Source organism: Notamacropus eugenii, chromosome 1 (assembly GCF_028372415.1).
Source record: "Notamacropus eugenii isolate mMacEug1 chromosome 1, mMacEug1.pri_v2, whole genome shotgun sequence".
In the NCBI taxonomy this organism is placed as follows: domain Eukaryota; kingdom Metazoa; phylum Chordata; class Mammalia; order Diprotodontia; family Macropodidae; genus Notamacropus; species Notamacropus eugenii.
In genome coordinates, this window is record NC_092872.1 from 451753585 (window position 1) to 451773191 (window position 19607).

The 19607-nt window shown below is 36.2% G+C and overlaps 1 protein-coding gene across 1 annotated transcript; it reads left to right on the forward strand.

Annotated features, from left to right (window-relative positions):
• The first annotated feature begins 11145 nt into the window (after positions 1-11145).
• On the forward strand, positions 11146-12081 carry LOC140526695 (olfactory receptor 2D2-like). Its single transcript, XM_072643133.1, has one exon. The coding sequence runs from the start codon at positions 11146-11148 to the stop codon at positions 12079-12081; it is 936 nt and encodes a 311-aa protein (XP_072499234.1).
• The last annotated feature ends 7526 nt before the right edge of the window (positions 12082-19607 follow it).

Genomic DNA, 19607 nt, shown 5'->3' on the forward strand with positions numbered 1-19607 from the left:
AGGGCAATGGGATGAGGGAGGAATTTGAAGTCAACACTCTTGGTGAAGGACAGGATCAAAAGAGAGAATAGAAGCAATGGGGGGCAGGATAGAATGGAGGCAATTATAGTTAGTCTTACACAATATGACTATTATGGAAGTTATGTGCAAAACTGCACAGATACGGCCTATATTGAATTGCCTGCCTTCCCAAAGGGAATGGATGGGGAGGGAGGGAAGGGGAGAAATTGGAACTCAAAGTTTTAGGAACAACTCTGTTGAGTATTGTTCTTGCAACTAGGAAATAGAAATACAGATAATGGGGTATAGAAAGTTATCTTGCCCTACAGGACAAAAAGAAAAGATGGGGATAAGGGAAGGGAGGGATGTTAGAAGAGAGGGCAGATTGGTGACAGGGGCAATTAGAATGCTCAGTGTTTGGGGGTGGGGAGAGAGGAGAAATGGGGAGAAAATTTGGAACCCAAAATTTTGTGAAAATGAATGTTGAAAAGTTAAATAAATAAATTTTTAAAAAATTTAAAAAAAGTAAATGTTGAAAACAAAAAATAAAGTAATTAATTTTAGAAAGAGAAAAGAAAAGAAAGTAAAATTCTATTGAGAATTCCTTTGTTTCCTTAAAATTTTGTCTGAAATTTAATAAACCATGTGGCAATCAAAAAAAAAAAAAAGAAATGAAGAGGGTGTAGTTTCAGAAAAAAAGTGGCAAGGCTTATATGAACTGATGCAAAGTAAAGCGAGAAGAACCAGAAGATCATCGTTCACACTAAAAGCAATATTGTAATGATGAACAACTATGAAAGACTTGGCTACTCTGATCAATACAATGATCCAAAATAATTCCAAAGGACTTAAGATGAAAAAAATGCTACCCATGTCTAGAGAGAGAACTAATGAACTCAGTGCAAATTGAAGTATAATTTTCTCTATTTTTTTGACATATGGCTAATATGGAAATGTTTCACATGATTTCACATGTATAACTGATATTTTACTTGCCATCTCATTGGGTGGAGGAGGTGTTGGGAGTGAGGGACAGAATTTGGAACTAAAATACCCCCCCACTAAAATAAATAATAATTATTAAAATTGAAAAAAATATTAAATTAAAATTATTAAGAAGTAAAAGCATTTATTGTTGAGGTTTCAACCCAGGGATGCCAAAAACTGTTGAGGTTTCATGATGTACTGTGGTGGAACCATCTCAAAGAAGTCAGAGTCAGATCACCTCTTATCCAAGTACAGGCATTTATTGAGATTGATGCTTCTTATGAAGCAGGCTAAGTTCCAAGAAGAACCAGCAACTTCAGAGAAAACAAGATGAACTTCTATAGGGTAAAGATGCAATCACAAAATAAAAATTTGCATAGGATATAGGAATATGATTAATATTAAAAAGGGATGAGGAGTTTGTTGAGGGGTTAGGTAATGGAGAAGGGGTTCCAGCTATGATTTGGGGGTTAAACATTTTGGCTATGCTGCCCTCCAATTGTCTAGCTATTGTATTGTGGTCCTGTGTTGGGCTAGATGGATGATGTTTGAATTGAACTGCATAGATTGAATACAAGAACACACCTGTTCAGATATGTGGGAATGAGTCTGGGGACAGCAGCTAGGTAGAGACAATCACTGCGTTCCCATGCCTGCTGTTTCTATGGAAACTATGAGTTTCGGGGACACACCTGTTGTTCTAATGATCAGTGAGGCTATATGAAGAAGTTAGGACACTGGCAGGGGGGCTAGGCAGCTACAGTGGGCCTGAAATGAAGCTAGACTATTGGGTATGGGGACAGCTCTATTAGGACTTCATTATTTATTGAGAGTTTACTAAATTCTAACCAGTGGGTTAAGTAAGTGTGGGGAGGAGAAGGGGTCAGTTTATCAAGTCAAGTCACATCTACAAACATTTATGAAGCACCTACTATGTGCCAGGCACTGCGATAAGTACAGAGAATACAAAGCAAAGCAGTCTGCTTTCAAGGATCTCACAGTCTAATGAGGGAAACATCATGCAAATGACGATGTGCAACCAAGATAGTCACAGTATAAGAATTGATGAGCAGGATGTTTTCAGAAAAACATGGCAAGACCTCTTTGAAATGATGCAATGTGAAGTAAGAAGAACCAGGAGATGATAGTACATAGTAACAGCAATATTGTAATGGTGACTGACTATGAAGGACTTGGTTACTCCTATCAGTATAATGATCCAAAACAATTTTGAAGGACTCTTGCTGAAAAAAAGCTAGCTACCTCCAGAAAGAGAATTAATGACCTCTGAAAGCAAATTGAAGTATACTTTTATCACTTTATTTTTTCAAAATATAGATAATACAGAAATAGTTTTGCATGATTGCACATGTATGATTAATGTCACATTGCTTTCTCAGTGCATATGAGAGGGAGAAAGAGAATTTGAAATGTAAAATTTGAAAGTAAATATTAAAACATTAAAAATTAAAATATTTTAATTATTAAATATTAATATTTAATATTAAATATTAACTTTAAATATTAAGCTTTAATTTATATTTTAATATTAAAATATTAAATCAATTTAATATTAGTAAAATATTAAACATACTAAATATTAATATCAATATTAAAATTAAAAATTAAAAGATATCAAAACATTAATATTAAAATCAATTATTAAATATTTATTGGGTATCAAAAATAAAAAATACATGTTAAAAAGAAACAAAGTCAATGATCATTTGTTAATTGCTTAAGACTTTTTCTTTTTACTCAATCTCATTTTTCCCATGAGCCCTTCCCACTAAAACATACCTGATAATTGGTCTTCAAGCAGAGACTGAATGACCACTTGATAAAGTTAAGTAAGAGTTAGACTGGATGACTCTTGAGGTTTCCTAAACTTGAAAATGTCAAGATTAGTGAAAGGAAACAGTTTGTCTTCCAGATATCCCAGTCTCTCATTTTGAAGGAAAAGCTATGTTCCAGAAATGGGGTATGAGATGGAAAAGACCTTGTGGGAGGCAGCTTGGGGAGTATTGTTGAGGGGCATGGGTCTTTGAAGCTCTGTGAGGTAAGGTGCTCAAAAAAAAAACCGTAGCGCTGCAGTGTTGCTGCCCTGGAACAAAGTGAGTTCCATTCCCTCTGCACTAGTGATCATTCTGCCAGAATATAGAACTAGGACCACTGGGTAAAAAATTATATACCAAAGTAGATTTTAGCTCAATATAAGAATCAAAAACTTCCTAAAAATTAGAGTTGTTAAAAAATGAATCGAATTGACAGAAGGTGATAAGTTTTCCGTCACTGAAGGTCTTCAAACATAGACCATTTGTCAATCAGTCAGTCAATCAATAAACATTTATAAAGTAAATAGAATTTGCAAAGTGCTATACTAGAAATTAGGGATAGAAACACAGATGTAGGTAGCCTGTTTCCCTGAGGATCTGAAACTATACTAGACACTTGTAACTTCTCAGATTTTTGCCAATAAATATCTAAAGGATGTGTGGCAAAAAAAAAAACAACACACACACACACACAAAAAAAACCAAAAGCTAGTAACAACTGAGAACAATCAGGACAGACTTCTTGATGGAGGTAGCACTTAAGCTGAGGCTGGAAGGGAGCTAGCAATTCCAAAATATGAAGGTCATAAAGAAACCCTTAAGGCCTGTGCAAAGGCATGAAGACAGAATATGAAATATTATGAAAATTGCTTCTAACTTATGATTCAAAATATCTTACTATAACTAAGCATCAATACCATAAAATTCCATAAGTTTATGTAATTTTTGACACTAAAGTGACATTTATTTCTTGGGAAAATAAACCTAAATATATATGTGATATGAGTTTCACATAAGCTATAAATTGCATTTTTTCATATCATGCTCTAAGTAAAGAGGATTTTGTTATCCTTTTCAGGTTGTAGTTTCAAGAATCCATGGCCAAAACAACCTCTAGTTCCAAGGTGGTAGATAGTAATTCCCAGAATTATTAGTGAAAAACAGTTTCTACTGTGACTGTGAAATGAGATACAGCGGTGACCTAAGTAATATTTCCTATGCTTGTGCTGGAAGACAATATTACTAAAGTTAACCTGTGAGGCTATTGCTGGCAAAATGCCTTCTTTGTCTGTTGCAGTGGGCACTGGTCAGAGAGTAGGAAACCCATTGAATTTGGGAAGATGGTATTTGGGTAATGCATGGAGGAACGCATGTACCTACCTTAACCAGCCCCTATTGAGATTTGAGGTGATTTAGGGGTGTGCACAAGCTGGAATACTGTGCCTATCTCGACTGACCACATCAAGATGTAAGGGGAGCTGACCCCCCCCTTCTCACCTGCCCTCAGGAAGGGTGATTAAGTATCAGAGTATGTACTTGGTATTCCCATTATCAGCAACTCCCTTTGAGAAGAATAGACTAGAATAAAGTAAGTTTATTTAACCCCTTATTGTGACTTTGTTTCTGTCTCCCTATTTGCGTGGATCAAGAGTGAACCTGCACTATTGTCACCACCTGTCTTATATTGGTGTAGTCTGTGTTACCTGGTTGTTATTTGTGAAACACATGCCAAAAAATTAGTAGAACTACACCTGAGCATTCAATCATGCATCCATGCAAATATCTACATTGCCAACACAGAATATGGAAATGGGCGAAAAGGGTAGATTGAGAGTTTGGAGCTAAAGATTTGCATTTTATTTACTTAGATTAAAGAGTACTGCTTGTGTCCACCTGAGAGAGAACTACACCAAAAAGAAACATTCACTTCCTGATGTGTCCTAATGACTCAGAAATCCTCGGGAGTACGTGAGATGCCCCAGAGACCATCCCCACACTGTAGACCATGTAACTAGGCTTGTACTTATAGAAACAGTCTTTGTTTGAAAAGCAATTCCTTGGAGCCACCAAGGAGATTTGTTCGTGGGAAGGAAGGATTTTATCAGCTTTATCCCTCTTCTCTTTCTCCTCCAACGCCTGCTCTTGGCAAGGAACAAAGATTGGATGAGAATTTTGTGCTTTAGTATAAGTTACCTGTTCTTTCCATCTCCTCAACCTAAGAGTGACTTCTGTACTTCTGTGTTCCATATTTGGAACATCTTTCCCATGTATTCCTAGTGTTTTCTGTCTTCCAGGTGAGAATGCGAGGTTCTAGATATAGAAGGGGGAAATAATAAGGGGTTACTAAAAGTTGCAGAGTTAGAGCTGGGATTTTCTGATTAGATTTGGATTGGATTAGAAGCAAGTGAATTCTATATTGATCAGGCAAATATAAGAAAAAAATATGAGTAGTGAATAGATAAATGATAGTGTAAATGATAGTAGTTTAGAGCAGTGAAAGAGGATATAAAGGGAATATGATAAAAAGGATATAAAGGCTAAGTAATGAGGGGAAGAATGTCTAAGAATCAAGAGACATTTTGAGTTCACTTTTGGTTCAGCTACATCCATTTTAGCTTGTCTTATTCCCAAAGGAAGCATGTAAACCAAACCAACACTCACTCACTCAATCAATGAATGTTTCTTAAAGTCCTGTTATTTATTTCTGATACTGGGGTTACAAAGTCCCTGTCTTCAAGAAACATATATTCTATCTCCTATGTAGAGAGATAACACATTTTCATACAAGCATACAAATAAGGTGAGCAAAACTTGTAGCATGATTATGGGTGTTTGAGGATGGGGACTAACCCAAAGAGGGATCAACAAAGGTTTCATGTAAGAGATAGTATTTGAGCAAAGATGTGAAGGCACCTAGAAATTCCAAAAGGTACAGCATCAGAGGAAGTGTACTCCTAGCACTGGAGAAAATCTGTGCAAAAGTGGGAGTGGGGAAATGAGTGCCCTGTGAAAATATTAACAAGATGAACTGTTCAATTTAGCTTTACCATAATTTTAGAATTGGGAGAGCAATGTAAAATAAATCTCCGAAAGGTTAGAAACTGGTTTCAAATGAGACACGCAGGAATGATTATTTGAGGGAGCCACTGGAATTTATCAAGCAGACAACATGATGAGCCTGATGCTCTAGGAATATTGCTTTGACAGCATTGTAAAGGACAAATAGGAAAGGACAGAGACAAGGCAAGGAAACCAAGAAATATAGCCCTGGTTTCTGAACTCTCATACCTTACTTTGGGATCACACCTTTCCACCCTATGGCTCTGTTGATATGCACAATGGACAAGATGAAAGACACGTTGGACCCTTCATATAATGCATTTGTTGCAACAAACTTTCCTTGAGAAGAGACTCAAGGACACCTGGGTTAACATCTCCCTAGCACCCATATCCCTTGAGAATAATAGAAAATGACATAGGTGTGTTGTCTAACTTGTCTAGCTTACAATAGTCAGAAGAGAATCTTGCCACCATTCTGGGACCCAAATATCCAAAGTAGTACACCTCATCAGGCTAGTTAGCATCTACTGACAATCACCCAACACAGTGAATCAGAGCAGAAGCTGATGTTTCAATGAAATGCCAACTCTTTCATATTACTCATCTCTCAGAACCTTAGTCCTCTACTCCCTCAAGGCCTCAATTTTTCAAGTAGAATTCACAAGCTTTTCCTTGTCAAGGAAAGGAAAACCTGTCATGGTGAATTCAAGAATATCCTTTGAGGACTTTGGATTATTTATGTCCTTAAAAGGGTTGGGGGGTGAAAAAGAAGCCAAATCATAGGGAAAGGGCTACTCTGAAAGGTGCATTTTCCAAAGATACATCTCCATTGATAGAAATCTATTGACGCTCTCCCAGGAACTAGTGCTTTCAGTTATTATTAGAGTGATAGATTGAAAGCACATAAGATTATCAATGATAACTAAAAACTAATAGAGTTTCATGAAGAACAAATAATGACAGATTTACTTGATTTCTATTTTGGACAGGGATTGTTAGACTGGTAGATTTGGGGAATGCCTTACACATGCTAATTTTCATCCATGGATTTGTAAAGTTTCTCAGGACATTTTTGTGGATATCAACAAAGATTTCTGGAGAGTCACTGTTTCTGGTGGGTAGATGATAGACAGCAGTGGATAGAGCAAGGGAGAATAGTTTCCTATAGGTCTGTTCCTTGGTCGGTAATGTGTACAGTTTTAGGTACCACAAGTTAGGAACATAATGAACTAAAGCATGCCCAGAGGATGGCACTCAGGATGATGGGGACTGGAAGCCTTGCAGCCATACCATTTGTCAAGTGCTTTAAGAAATTGGTAATACTTAAAATGCAGAGAACACCTTGAGATCAGGAGAAAATGATAACTGTTGCTAAGGATTTGAATGTGAAAGAAGGATTAGGATTTGAATGTTGAAGTGGAATTAGGAGTATTTTTCTTAACTCTAGAAGCCAGATCTAAAAGTAATTGGTGAAAGTGGCAGAGAAACAGACTTCTATTAATAAAAAGAAAAAACATTATTTTATATGATTGCACATATATAAACTATGTCAAATTGACATCTTAGGGAGGAGAGACGTGAGGGAGGAATGGAGAAAAAATGAATTTTAAAATTGTCTTTATATGTAATTGGGTAGTAAAGAAGAGAAAAACTTTTTTTTAACTAATTAGAATTGTCCTAAGGTGGAATGAATTATCTTAGAAGAGAGTGATTGAGATATCATTGGATTTCACTGAGACATTTTTGGCGATGTTGTAGAGAGTATTTCTACACTGGGATGGATTGGACTAGATGAGCTCTGAACTTTCAAGCCTTTCCGAGATTCTTTGGTACTTGGTATTTGCTCTGGAAAACACTTCTTCACATTCCAGCAGAGAGACAGGACAAATTGGGAGCTTGCTTTCACCTCATCCATCATTTCAGATCATATGGAGCACTGAATCTTAACAAAATATGGTCATGTTGGTGATATGAATAAATGGGGAGTAAAGATGGTGAGAGCAGAGGTATGGAGGGAATAATTCTAAGGAAGAGTCAAAATGAAAAACCTACTCCTCTAACTCCCAGGTATTTTCCCTACGCAAGCTCCATCCTATTTACCTTTACTTTTTATAATGTGGCAAGAAGTTTAAATAACCTCATTAAGTTGTAATAATTACTTAATTAGAGGTACAACGATTGAATTATTTCCACAGGTACAATATTTGTGAAGAAAGATCAGGTATTACTTTAAAATACTCATGAATAATACCTACCTTTAATAGAATATTGCCAAACTAATCTCCTAGTGTAGCTGGTTATAAGCAATAAAATTTTCTTTAACTATTAGTGTGCCAGAGTCCTTGAAAGACTTCTTTTAAGGCAGTTAAATATAGTCTTGGCAGTTCCAACTTTAACCATATTATGAATTCATTTCACTTTTCATGAATTCTGCCTAGAGAACTTCTCACTAGCCCACTTCATGTGGTATATCCGTCGATTTCATTAGCACCATCTAAAACTTGGTGACATTTGCTATTCAAGTAGATCCCTATTCATAAACATGATGTATTACATACATTCACTGGGAAGTTAATCATTTGTATTTCAGACCTCATTATAATAATTGGAACTTAATATCAAGTATAATTTATTATTATTACACTTAGTCATAAGAATACTATGATATTATACTTAGGTACTTACAAAAGTTTATTAATTAAATGAAAGATATGTATGATGAAATATAGCAGAAATCACTGCAACAAATGATAAATATATATAACATGTTAAAATCAGATAGCAAATTTTCTTTTCCCTTGAATATTAGTGCTGGAGAAAATGCAAATTGAATTAGAAGAAGATGGGAAAATAGACAAAGATGTTAGTGAAACTTTTGAAGGAATATTCTTGGAACTTTCAAGAGTTTGATTAAAGAGAAAGGGGAAAACATTTCATGAGAACATTTGCTCACTTTATTTGTAAACAAGGCTGCCTGCCTTGAAATTAACTGATATGTAATAGTCAATTCAGAAGAAAAGAAGAAATTGTGGAATTTGCATAGAGTCCAAAAGGAAGTCTTGGGAAGTGATATGATTCTTGACTCCGGCCATCAGACTGTGCTCTTGGTCCATGGCATTTTGGTGTCTATTTTGAACAAATGACAGGAAAGTTAGCATAGTTGGGGGGAGAAAAGAATAGCCAGACATTTGTTTGTGAGAAGCATTTGTCAGCTGGATATTCTTCACTTTAGGCAATACCTGCATTTACCTTTGTGTAGCTCTTTAGAAAGTCAAAAGTATTTTCTTTTCCATCATTCCTTTAGCTTCTTAGGGAAAGTGTAGAATACATGTGTCTTAATATAAGACAAGATCTAAAACAAAGGAGGGAAACTTAGAATAGGTAAAAATATGATGGAAATAATTAGATGAAAAGCCTCTCTTTGGTACCTCATATGGATGTGGAATGTTGTATAAGATAAAAGGAGACAGTTGGATTAGAACCTATGGCTAAAAGATTTCAAACATAGGATGTAGCAGGAAGATAAAGACTATGGATACATACACAAGTTGGCTGGCAAGGCTAAAAATTTTAAGTGGGAACAGATCCTTATGTTAAGGCAGCATATTTAATCAAGATCTTTCCAAATTATAATGGAACTTTATTTTGTATTCCCTGAAATATGAATAGTGCTTTGTTCATTTGGCCATTCTTTTTCTTTTCTTTATGAACTGAACCTCTAATTTAATGAGGATAGGCAATTCCTGGAAAAGAACTTCCTATTCCAAGGCAGATTGACACTTTCTCCAAAACTTAGTCTTAGAGCACCATCTGGGGTGCTGAGGTGAAATCTGTCCAGGGTCACACAGACAGTATGCATTAGAGTCAGGATTTGAAATCTAGTCTTCCTGAGGCTGAATACAGCTCTTCATCTTCTACGCCATATTTTCCACCTATATTAAGAATTTTATAAAATCTCATTACTGTACAAGATTGGATTCTGTCTATTATACAGGCATTTTAAACTGGAAGTTTGACACCTGTTTCACACCTTTTCCAATTTTTCATGAGAGTTTACAGTTCATGGTGCTCCTAATACATTGAGCTGAATCATGATTACCAGATGAGATGAGAGTCTTACAATTATGAGAGTCCAAACTTGGTGCTGAATTCCGATGTGTGATAATTCTCCTTATAAAAGTCTTCCAGCATTTCTAGTTGTCTTAAGAGCATCTCACTATTCCTCAAAATGTGCTGTGGATGTCTCCTGAGCCCAGCGAAGAGCTGTATACAGCTCGTTAGTCAGAGATCCAGTTATTTTCAAAGAAAATAAGAATAATTGTCCAGCCTTTGCTATCCCCTCTAAGCCAATTTGATTAGTTTTTGTATTCTTTTCTTTTTCAGTTACCTGGCACTAATAAGGTAATGACTTTTTGGTTTTTGTTGTTTTCCCAAATGCCTTTGTACTCTTGTCAGGAAGAAATAACAAGATGATACAAGATGCAGAGTAGCAAGGGTAAATATGAAGTCCTACACGTTAGTTTGTTTTAATTATCTGTGTAAATACATAATGGATGACATTTATTTTAGCATTAATTCATCAGAGAAAGACCTCAAAACTTTCATCATTGAATTTAGTTAAAAGCTCAAGATGAATGAGTCAACTAATTGTAATGAAAACCAATATAATTTTAAAGTATATTAAATAAGATATAGTTTCAATTATTCTCAGAGAAACTCAAAGATATATTGAACTCTGTGACAGCCAGACCACTTATAGACAGCTGCACTCGTTGCTTGACTCAATATTTTGAAAGAACATTAACAAAATGAAGCACATTTGGAGGTAGGTGACCAGAATGAGTAGAAATCTCATTTTAAGAAGGTTGGAGGAACAGGAAGTATTTAGTCTAGAGAAGATTTCTTTTTTGGAGGGGAGCTGAAAGTTTTCTTTAAATATGAGTGTTGTAGAGTGACTGAGATTTTTTCTTTCCTGCTTTAGAAGAAATAACATTAAAGCATAGAAATTACGTAAGTGGGAGACCAGTTTAAAAATTAATTAATTTTCTAACAGTTTTGTCTGAAAATGGAATATATTCTTTGTGATATGAGTCACCATTTTCAATGGAGATGTTCAATGATCACACATCAAGGTAGCTATTGAGGGTTGAAGGTTACACTAGATAAGATTTAACATCCTTCCCAAACTAAGATTCTACGATTCTCTAGGTTACATGCCTACATTATATATCTCTTTAATAGATTACAAAGGAGCATAAATAATATGATACAGACCAACCAGACCTGGGTGACAGAGTTCTTCCTCTTGGGACTTACTGACGACCCTCAGACTCAGCAGCTACTCTTTGTGTTGTTCCTGGCAGTCTACATGGGTACCATACTTGGAAACCTGCTCCTCATATCCTTAGTTCTTCTTGACTCACAGCTCCATACACCCATGTATTTTTTCCTATGTAATTTATCTCTGGTTGACCTCTGCTTCTCAACTACCACTGTCCCCCAAACCATAATCCACATATTATCTAGAAGGAAATTAATTTCTTTCACAGGCTGTGCAGTTCAACTTCTTTTCATCCTATTCTTTGGATCTACAGAGTGTTCTTTATTAGGTGTGATGTCTTATGACAGGTACTTGGCAATCTGTGACCCTATGCACTATTCCCTCATCATGACGTGGAAGGTGTGTGGCCTCTTGGCTTTAGGTTGCTGGTTCAGTGGCATTGTTGCATCCCTGGTGGATACCACATTTACATTAAGCCTCCCTTACCAAGGAGACAATAAAATTGCTCATTTTATTTGTGAGCCTCCAGCACTTCTGAATGTGGCATCTGCAGACACACACAGTTCAGAGATGGTTGTTTTCTTGATGGGTGTGGTGATTCTTCTTGCACCTGTGTCTGTGATCATGGTTTCACACGTATGTATTGTGGTGTCTGTGGTCAGGATGAGGACAGTCTCTGGGAGACTGAAGGCCTTCTCTACATGTGGCTCCCATCTCATTGTGGTCATCCTTTTTTATGGATCAGCAATCATCAACTACATGACACCTAAGTCTGCCAAGGAACTAGGGAAAATGATATCTGTGTTCTATGCAGTGATAAATCCTATGCTCAATCCCCTCATATACAGCCTGAGAAACAAGGATGTAAAGAGGGCATTCAAGAATGCAGCCAACAGGAGATCAATCTGCAGAACATGATTCTCTAACCCATCATTGAATTATATCCAATCATTTTTCTTCAGCCTCCTGGAAGAACTGTCTTCTCTTGACCTGTATTAGTGAACATATACTTGTATCACTATTTAATTATCCATAACATGATTCCGTATTCTATATTTGTCATATGTCTGAGTTGAAGGGAGATATGTAGATATGACAAATTTAAGCCCTCTGGAAGACTGAATGGAATCATGTCATTTTGGAGGACTTGGGAAATTGTCTAATTAGTATGGCATTATCACAGCCATTGAATATCCTGTACTGTACTTTAGGGAACAGAGACAAATATAATGCAAACATTCTTTTTTTAAAATTTAATTAATTTGTTTTTAGTTTTCAACATTCACTTCTATAAGTTTCTGAATCATAAATTTTCTCCCCATCTCTTCCCTCCTCCCACCCAACAACAGTGCGAATTCTGATTACCCTTTTCCCCAATCTGAGCTCTCTTCTATCACACCCCTCCCTTCTCTTATTCTCTTCCCCACTATTTTATTATAGGGTAAGGTAGATTTCTATACCCCATTTCCTGTATGTTTTATTTTTCCAACGACATGTAAAAACAAGTTTTAACATTCATTTTTAAAGCTTTGACTTCCAACATCTCTCCCTTCCTCACTCCTCATCCATCCCTACTGAGAAGCCAAGCAATTTGATATAAGTTATACAAGTGTAGTCATACAAAACACTTCCATAGCAATCATTTTGTAAAAGACTAACTATAGTCCCCTCCATCCTATCCCGACCTCCATCTATTCTATTCTCTGTTTTGTCCCTGTCTTTCCTCAAAAGTGTTTACTTCTAATTACTGCCTCCTTCTATTTGCCTTCCTTTCTATCATCCCCCGACTCCTGCTTATCCACTTCCCACCTACTTTCCTGTTGGGTAAGATAGATTTTCATACCATATTGAGTGTGCATGTTATTATCTCCTTAAGCCAAATCCAATGAGAGTAAGGTTTGCTCTTTCCCTCTTACCTCTCCCCTCTTCCCCTCCATTGAGAAAGCTTTTTCTTGCCTCTTTTATGTGAGAGATAATTTACCTCATTCTATCTCTCCCTTTCTCCTTCCAATATATTCCTCTCTCACCTCTTGTTTAGATATCATCCCTTCATATTCAACTCACCCTGTGTCCTCTGTCTATATATACATAATCCCTCAAAGTACCGTAATACTGAGAAAACTCTCAAGAGTTACAAATATTATCTTTCCATGTAGCAATATGAACAGTTCAACATTAGCAAGTCCTTTATAATTTTTCGTTCCTGTTTGCCTTCTCATGCTTCTCTTGATTCTTGTATTTAAAAGTCAAATTTTCTATTCATCTCTGATCTTTTCATCAAGAATGCTTGAAACTCCTCTATTTCATTGAATGACCATTTTTCTTCTCCTGAAGTATTATGCTCAGTTTTGCTGGGAAGGCAATTCTTGGTTTTAATCCTAGCTCCTTTGACCTCTGGAATATCATATTCCAAGCCCTCTGATCCTTTAATGTAGAAGCTGCTAGATCTTGTGTTATCCTGATTGAGTTTTCACAATACCTGAATTGTTTCTTTCTGGCTGCTTGCAATATTTTGTTCTTGACCTGGGAGCTCTGGAATTCAGCTACACTATTCCTAGGAATTTTCCTTTTGGAATCTCTTTCAGGAGATGATTGGTAGATTCTTTCAATGTCTATTTTACCCTCTGGTTCTAGAATATCAAGGCAGTTTTCCTTGATAATTTCTTGAAGATGATGTCTACACTTTTTTTTTGATCATAGTTTTCAAGTAGTCCAATAATCGTTAAATTGTCTGTCCTGTATCTATTGTCTAGGTCTGTTGTTTTTCCAGTGAGATATTTTACATTGTGTTCTATTTTTTCATTCTTTTGGTTTTATTTTGAATTTTTTTGATTCTTCTTAAAGTCATTAGCTTCCTTCTGCTCCTTGACAGACATAGCACCAAATAAAATTGTGATTGCCAGTCCTTTGATGAAATGAGATAAAAAAATGGAAATGTACGCCTTTCACATCATAGACGATATCTGACACAGAACCTAAATAAAAATGTATTTGATATTAATTGTGGTCCTCCAGAAACTGTTGGTTGTATGATAGATTCTACAAATCCCACATCTACTTTGCAACTTCTATGTCTAATACAGTGTTATTTTTTTCCATTTCCTAAATATTTTAGTTAATATAATACCTATGTCTAATAATTTTGCCATTTTGCTGCCTTGATCACATCTCAGAGTAAAACATCCCTTCTAAATGTGATCTTTAATCACCCAAAACGTCTGGTGTAACTATTCAAACAGGACAATTCAAGCAATTGAAGAATGTTTATTGTCCAAAATATGACCAACATTAGGATTGACAGTCCAAAATCCATTTATACTAAAGGATCATTACAGTGCATCAGAATGCATACCTCGCATTGCAGATGGACAATGTGTAGCTGGGACTCAGAATTAAATAAGAAAAGAGTGGGTTGATTTTAATTTGAGAAACTGTAATGCTTTCAGTAATCTCAAATTTCTTCTTGTATTAAAGCCCCGTCTTCTTAACACCAATATATTTCAAATAATACTGTATGACTACCAGTCCTGGAATAACACAGTCTTTAAAGGTTTGATATTCCCGGCCTCCCAAAGGTCAATGAAGAAGAAAATGGGAAATATGAGTACGTTGAAAAATAGTACCAATGAAAAAACGAAAAGGAGCAGCATTAGAGAGCATACCATTATAGAGTTCTATGGTCAGAACAAGAAATGTCAGTAATGTAGTGAAAAAAGGGATAACTGATGGAAAGCCCGATGACTACATTGGTATCCACACAATGCTGAGAGATCAGAAGGAAGTTCCTTCTTTCACCAACCCCTTCCTTAATGGAAGAGTTTTGGAGAGGATATAGTCAAGAGTGGCAGAAGATGAGATGGTATGAACGTTTTGCAATATTCATAGTCTGCCGTCCCCCCATCGATGAAATCACAGAACCATTGGAATACAAAAGTAAATATCCCTCATGTCATCTACCACACACTTATCCACATAGTAACCCTGGACAACTTGGTGAATGTGTGCTGAGTAGTATGGAGAAGCCATCGAAGGTGGGCTATAGCAAAAAAAAGACAACAACCCCGAGGCAGAAGTAGACAACAAATCCCTTCAATTTTTCTTCCAAGAGGAAGATCTGTCTACCTTTACAACAGAAATGATAGACACTTAGCTGGGCTAGAAATAAGAACATTTCACCCTTGATTTGTCACTATGCAACTACTTCTAGACTCCATGCTCGCTGAGATTTTCAACTTAAAAAAAACATGTATTTCCATTTCATCTGTTAACAATTAATTCTTTAATTCTCAAATCATTATCCCTTAATTTTTAGCCAATATTACTCCTTCTACAAGTTCTTCTTATTGAACCATTACCTGATAATTAGTTTTCAAACTGAGAATGAATGATGACTTGATAGTTAAGTTACAGTGGAAATTCCTTTCAGGTAAAAGTTGGACTAGATGACTGCTGAAGTGTCTTAAAACTTTAAAGTTTTGGGATTCTGAGAAAGGGAACAATTTTTCTATCAGAGTCCAATCTTTCCTTCTATCCCTCAAAATACAAATAATATGGGTATTATTGACAAATACGGATGATCAGGAAGACCTCTTGATAGACATAGCACTTTAGTTGATGCTGGAAGTGAACTAGTGATTCCAAAATATTGTGATGAGCAATCATTTTAAGCATGGAGAAGAGTCTGTGCAAATGCATTAAGGTAGAATATGAAATATTAAATGACAGGAAAAGGAAGCAGACTGGTTTGTAAAACATGTAGACAGGATGATTTGGTCTAGTTGACCTACATGGCTCCGAGTCTGAGATGCTTCATTTCTAACTCATGATTCAAAATATCTTAATATAACCAGACATCCAGATTATAATATCCCATAAAGTAATATGATTTTTGGACAATAAACTGACATTTATTTCTTGATAAAACAAACCTAGAAATTTAAGCTAAGTATCTCAAATGCTTTTCTCATAAGCTAATAATTACATTACTTTTATCATGCTCCCCTCCCCAAAAGAATAGGCCCCACATCTGGGCACTCAATCATACATTGAAGCAACTATCTAAATTGCCAAACAGAATATGAGACTTGGAGAAAAGAATGGATTGAGAGTTTGGAGCAGAAGATTTAGATTCTAATTACTTGCACTAAAGAATACTTCTTGTGTCCACCTGAGAGAGAGCTACATGACAAAGAAACATTCACTCCCAGATCCTAATGACTTAGGAATCCCCCAGAGTGTGGGAGATACTCCAGAGAGTATGTACAGTATCCTCACACTACAGACCATTTTTACTAGATTTATCCTCATGAAAACAGCTTTTGTTTGAAAGCAATTCCTGTGAACCACCAAGATATGTTTGTGGGAAGGAAGGATTTAATCTACTTTCATCCCTCTTCCCTTTCTCTTTCAATTCCTGCTTCTGGCAAGGAACAAAAATTGGATGAGAACTCTCCTTTTTAGTATGTTACCTGATGTTTTCATCTCTCTAACCTAACAGCTACTTCCCATGCATCTATTCTACTTTTCATATTTGGAGTATCTTTCCTGGCTATGAGATGCATTACTAGTGTTTTCTGTCTTCCAGGTGAGAAAATGAGTTTATATATAGAAAAGGGGAAAATTAATGGGTTACCAAAAATTGCAGAATTAAGATCTGGGATTTTTTGAGTGGATTTGGATTCTGTCTTCATCCTTTTGTTTCAATATCCCTTGTTCACCATATCTGATTGCCCAGTGTTTTCCTTTGGAAATACCTCCACCCAGAAGATTTTGCTACTGGACCTCTTTCTCCCATCATAAGCACTAAGTCCTCAGGAATTAGTCTGCAGTGAATTTGGACATGAGTTATACCAAATAATGAATTTCTCTAAGGCAAATGTGTTTGGGCAGCAGCATGACCTTTAAAGCAGTCCCCTCTAGGTGACCAAAATTTACTTCTTTGAGATTAGCTATCACTCTTCAAACACTATGTTCATTTCAACATCTATGCATTATTAAACTTGCATTTCCTTTGGTTATGGATTGGAGACAAACGAATTCCACACTGAGGCAAGTAAATCTACTAAAGTCTCTGTCTTCAAGAAACACATATACTATCTTTCTAGAGAAATAACATGCATCCAGGTAAGTATGCTCAAAAGTGAAAGCACAACTGCAATGTGATTATGGGTATTTGGGAAGGGGGCCTACCCCCTGCATGGGTTTAAAGAAGGTTTCATGTAAAAGGTGATATTTGAGCTAAGATGTGAAGGCTTCTATGCATTCCACATGGTGGAGCAAAGGAGGAAGTACATCCCTGGCACTGGAGTTAGTCTGCGTAAAAGGTGGAGTGGAGAGATGAGCGCCAAGTGTAAAGAATAAGAAAAATGGTTTTGCTTAACTATAAATTTCAAGTTGTAGAGCAGTGAATGTCCCTGAGATACTCTAAATTGACTGTTAATGAGAAACATGTCAAATGATATGTTCAGGCTTGTCTTAAGGTATATCAATTTGACAATGATGTGAAGGACAAATTAGAAAGATCAGAGATGGTTCAAGAACATCGTTAAACAACAATGATTTCTAAATTCTTGTGTCTCTCTACTGACATGAGTGGTGGGCAAGCTGAGAGATCCATTGGAGCTCTGATACGTGTTTACAGGAACAAGCTTGTATCTAGGAAGAGACTCAGCGAAACCTGGGTTAGCATCTCCCTAGCACTCACATCCTTAGAGAGTGACAGAAAATTATAGAATTGTGGTGTCTCATGATAATTTACAAAAGCCAGAAAAGAATCCTGTCACTATTCTGGGACCCAAACACCCAAAGTAGCCTTAGCAGGTTAGTTAATATCTACTGGCAATCTCCCAGTGTAGTGCATCAGAGCAGAATCTGTTATTTCAGTGAAATGTCAATTCTTTCACATTACCCAGTGGTCAGAACTATAATCCTCTATTCCCTCTAGAACCTTATGTTTTCATTTAGAACCCATAAGTTTTTCCAGGTCAAGGAACTCAAATCCTGTCATGGTGAATTCTGAGAATGTTCTTTGAGGGCTTTGGATTGTTTATGTCTTTAAGTAGTTGGAAGATGAAAAAGGCCAAATCATAGGGAAAGGGCTACTCTTATAGTTGCTTTTCCTGAAGACACTTCTCTATCAACAGGTATCTTTTGGAACTCTACCAGTAACAAGAGCTTTCAGATATTATTAGCATGGTGGGTTTTAAGCACTTTAAAAATTAGCAATGATAAGTAAAAACTAATAGACTTTCATCAATAACAAATAATGACAGGTTCACTTGGTTTCTATTTCTGATAGGATTGTTAGCCTGGTAGATTTGGGGAATGCCATAGACATGCTAATTTTCACCATCAATTTGTAAAGTTTCTCAGGATATTTTGTGGCTATCAACAAAGATTTCTGGAGAGTCATTGTTCCTGGTGGGGAGAGGGTAGGCATCAGTGGGGCAAAGGTGAATAATTTCGTGTAGATCTATTCTTTGGTCTGATCATTTCATGTAATATGTACTGTTTTAGGTACCACAATTTAGGGAAATAATGAGCTAGAACATGCCCAGAGGATGACAGCCAGGATGATGAGGACTGGGAGGCTTGTAGCCATTCCATTTGTGGACCACTTTAGGAGTTTGGTGATGCTTTAAATTCAGAGAAGACTTCAAGTCCAGTTGGAAATAACTGATGTTGTTAAGGATTTTAATGTGGAAGAGGAATTAGGATTTTTAACATGGAAGTGGGATTAGGAATTTTTTCCTTCAGTCCCAAAACCTGAACTAAAAATAAGGAGTGAAAGTTACAGAGAACAGGATTTCTGTTAAGGATATAGAAAAACTCTCTACCAATTAGAACTATCCAAATGTAGAATAAATTACCTGGGGAGGGAGGGACTGAGACATCATTGGATGTCACTGAGCCTTTTTTGGAGAGGATGTAGATTATTTCTATTTAATTATGGATTGAACTAGAGGAACCCTGAGGTTACACCCCATTCTAAGATTATTAAATATCAGATATTTACTCTACGTAATGCCTCTTCATATCTCTGCAAAGAGATAGGACAAGTTAGGGGCTTGCTTTCTCCTTGACACATCATTTTGAATCCTATGGATCCCTGAATCTGAAGAAGGTATGGTCAAGTTGGTCATATGAATAAATGGGGAGAGAAGATAGTGAGAACTGAAGTATGGAGGGGTAATTGTAAGCAAGAGTCAGAATGGAGTCCCTGGACTTTTTACTCTCTGACCCTTTTCCTATAAATTTCTTATCCCATTTATCTTTTTATAATGTGATGAGAAGCTTAAATAGTTGAACCTCATTGTGCTTTAAAAATTAGAGGTGCAATTTGATTAAAGTATTTTGAACAGTAGAATATTTATGAGTAAAGGTCATGTGTTACTTTTAAATATTCCTGAATAATATCTACCTTTCATAGAATATTTCCAAATTGA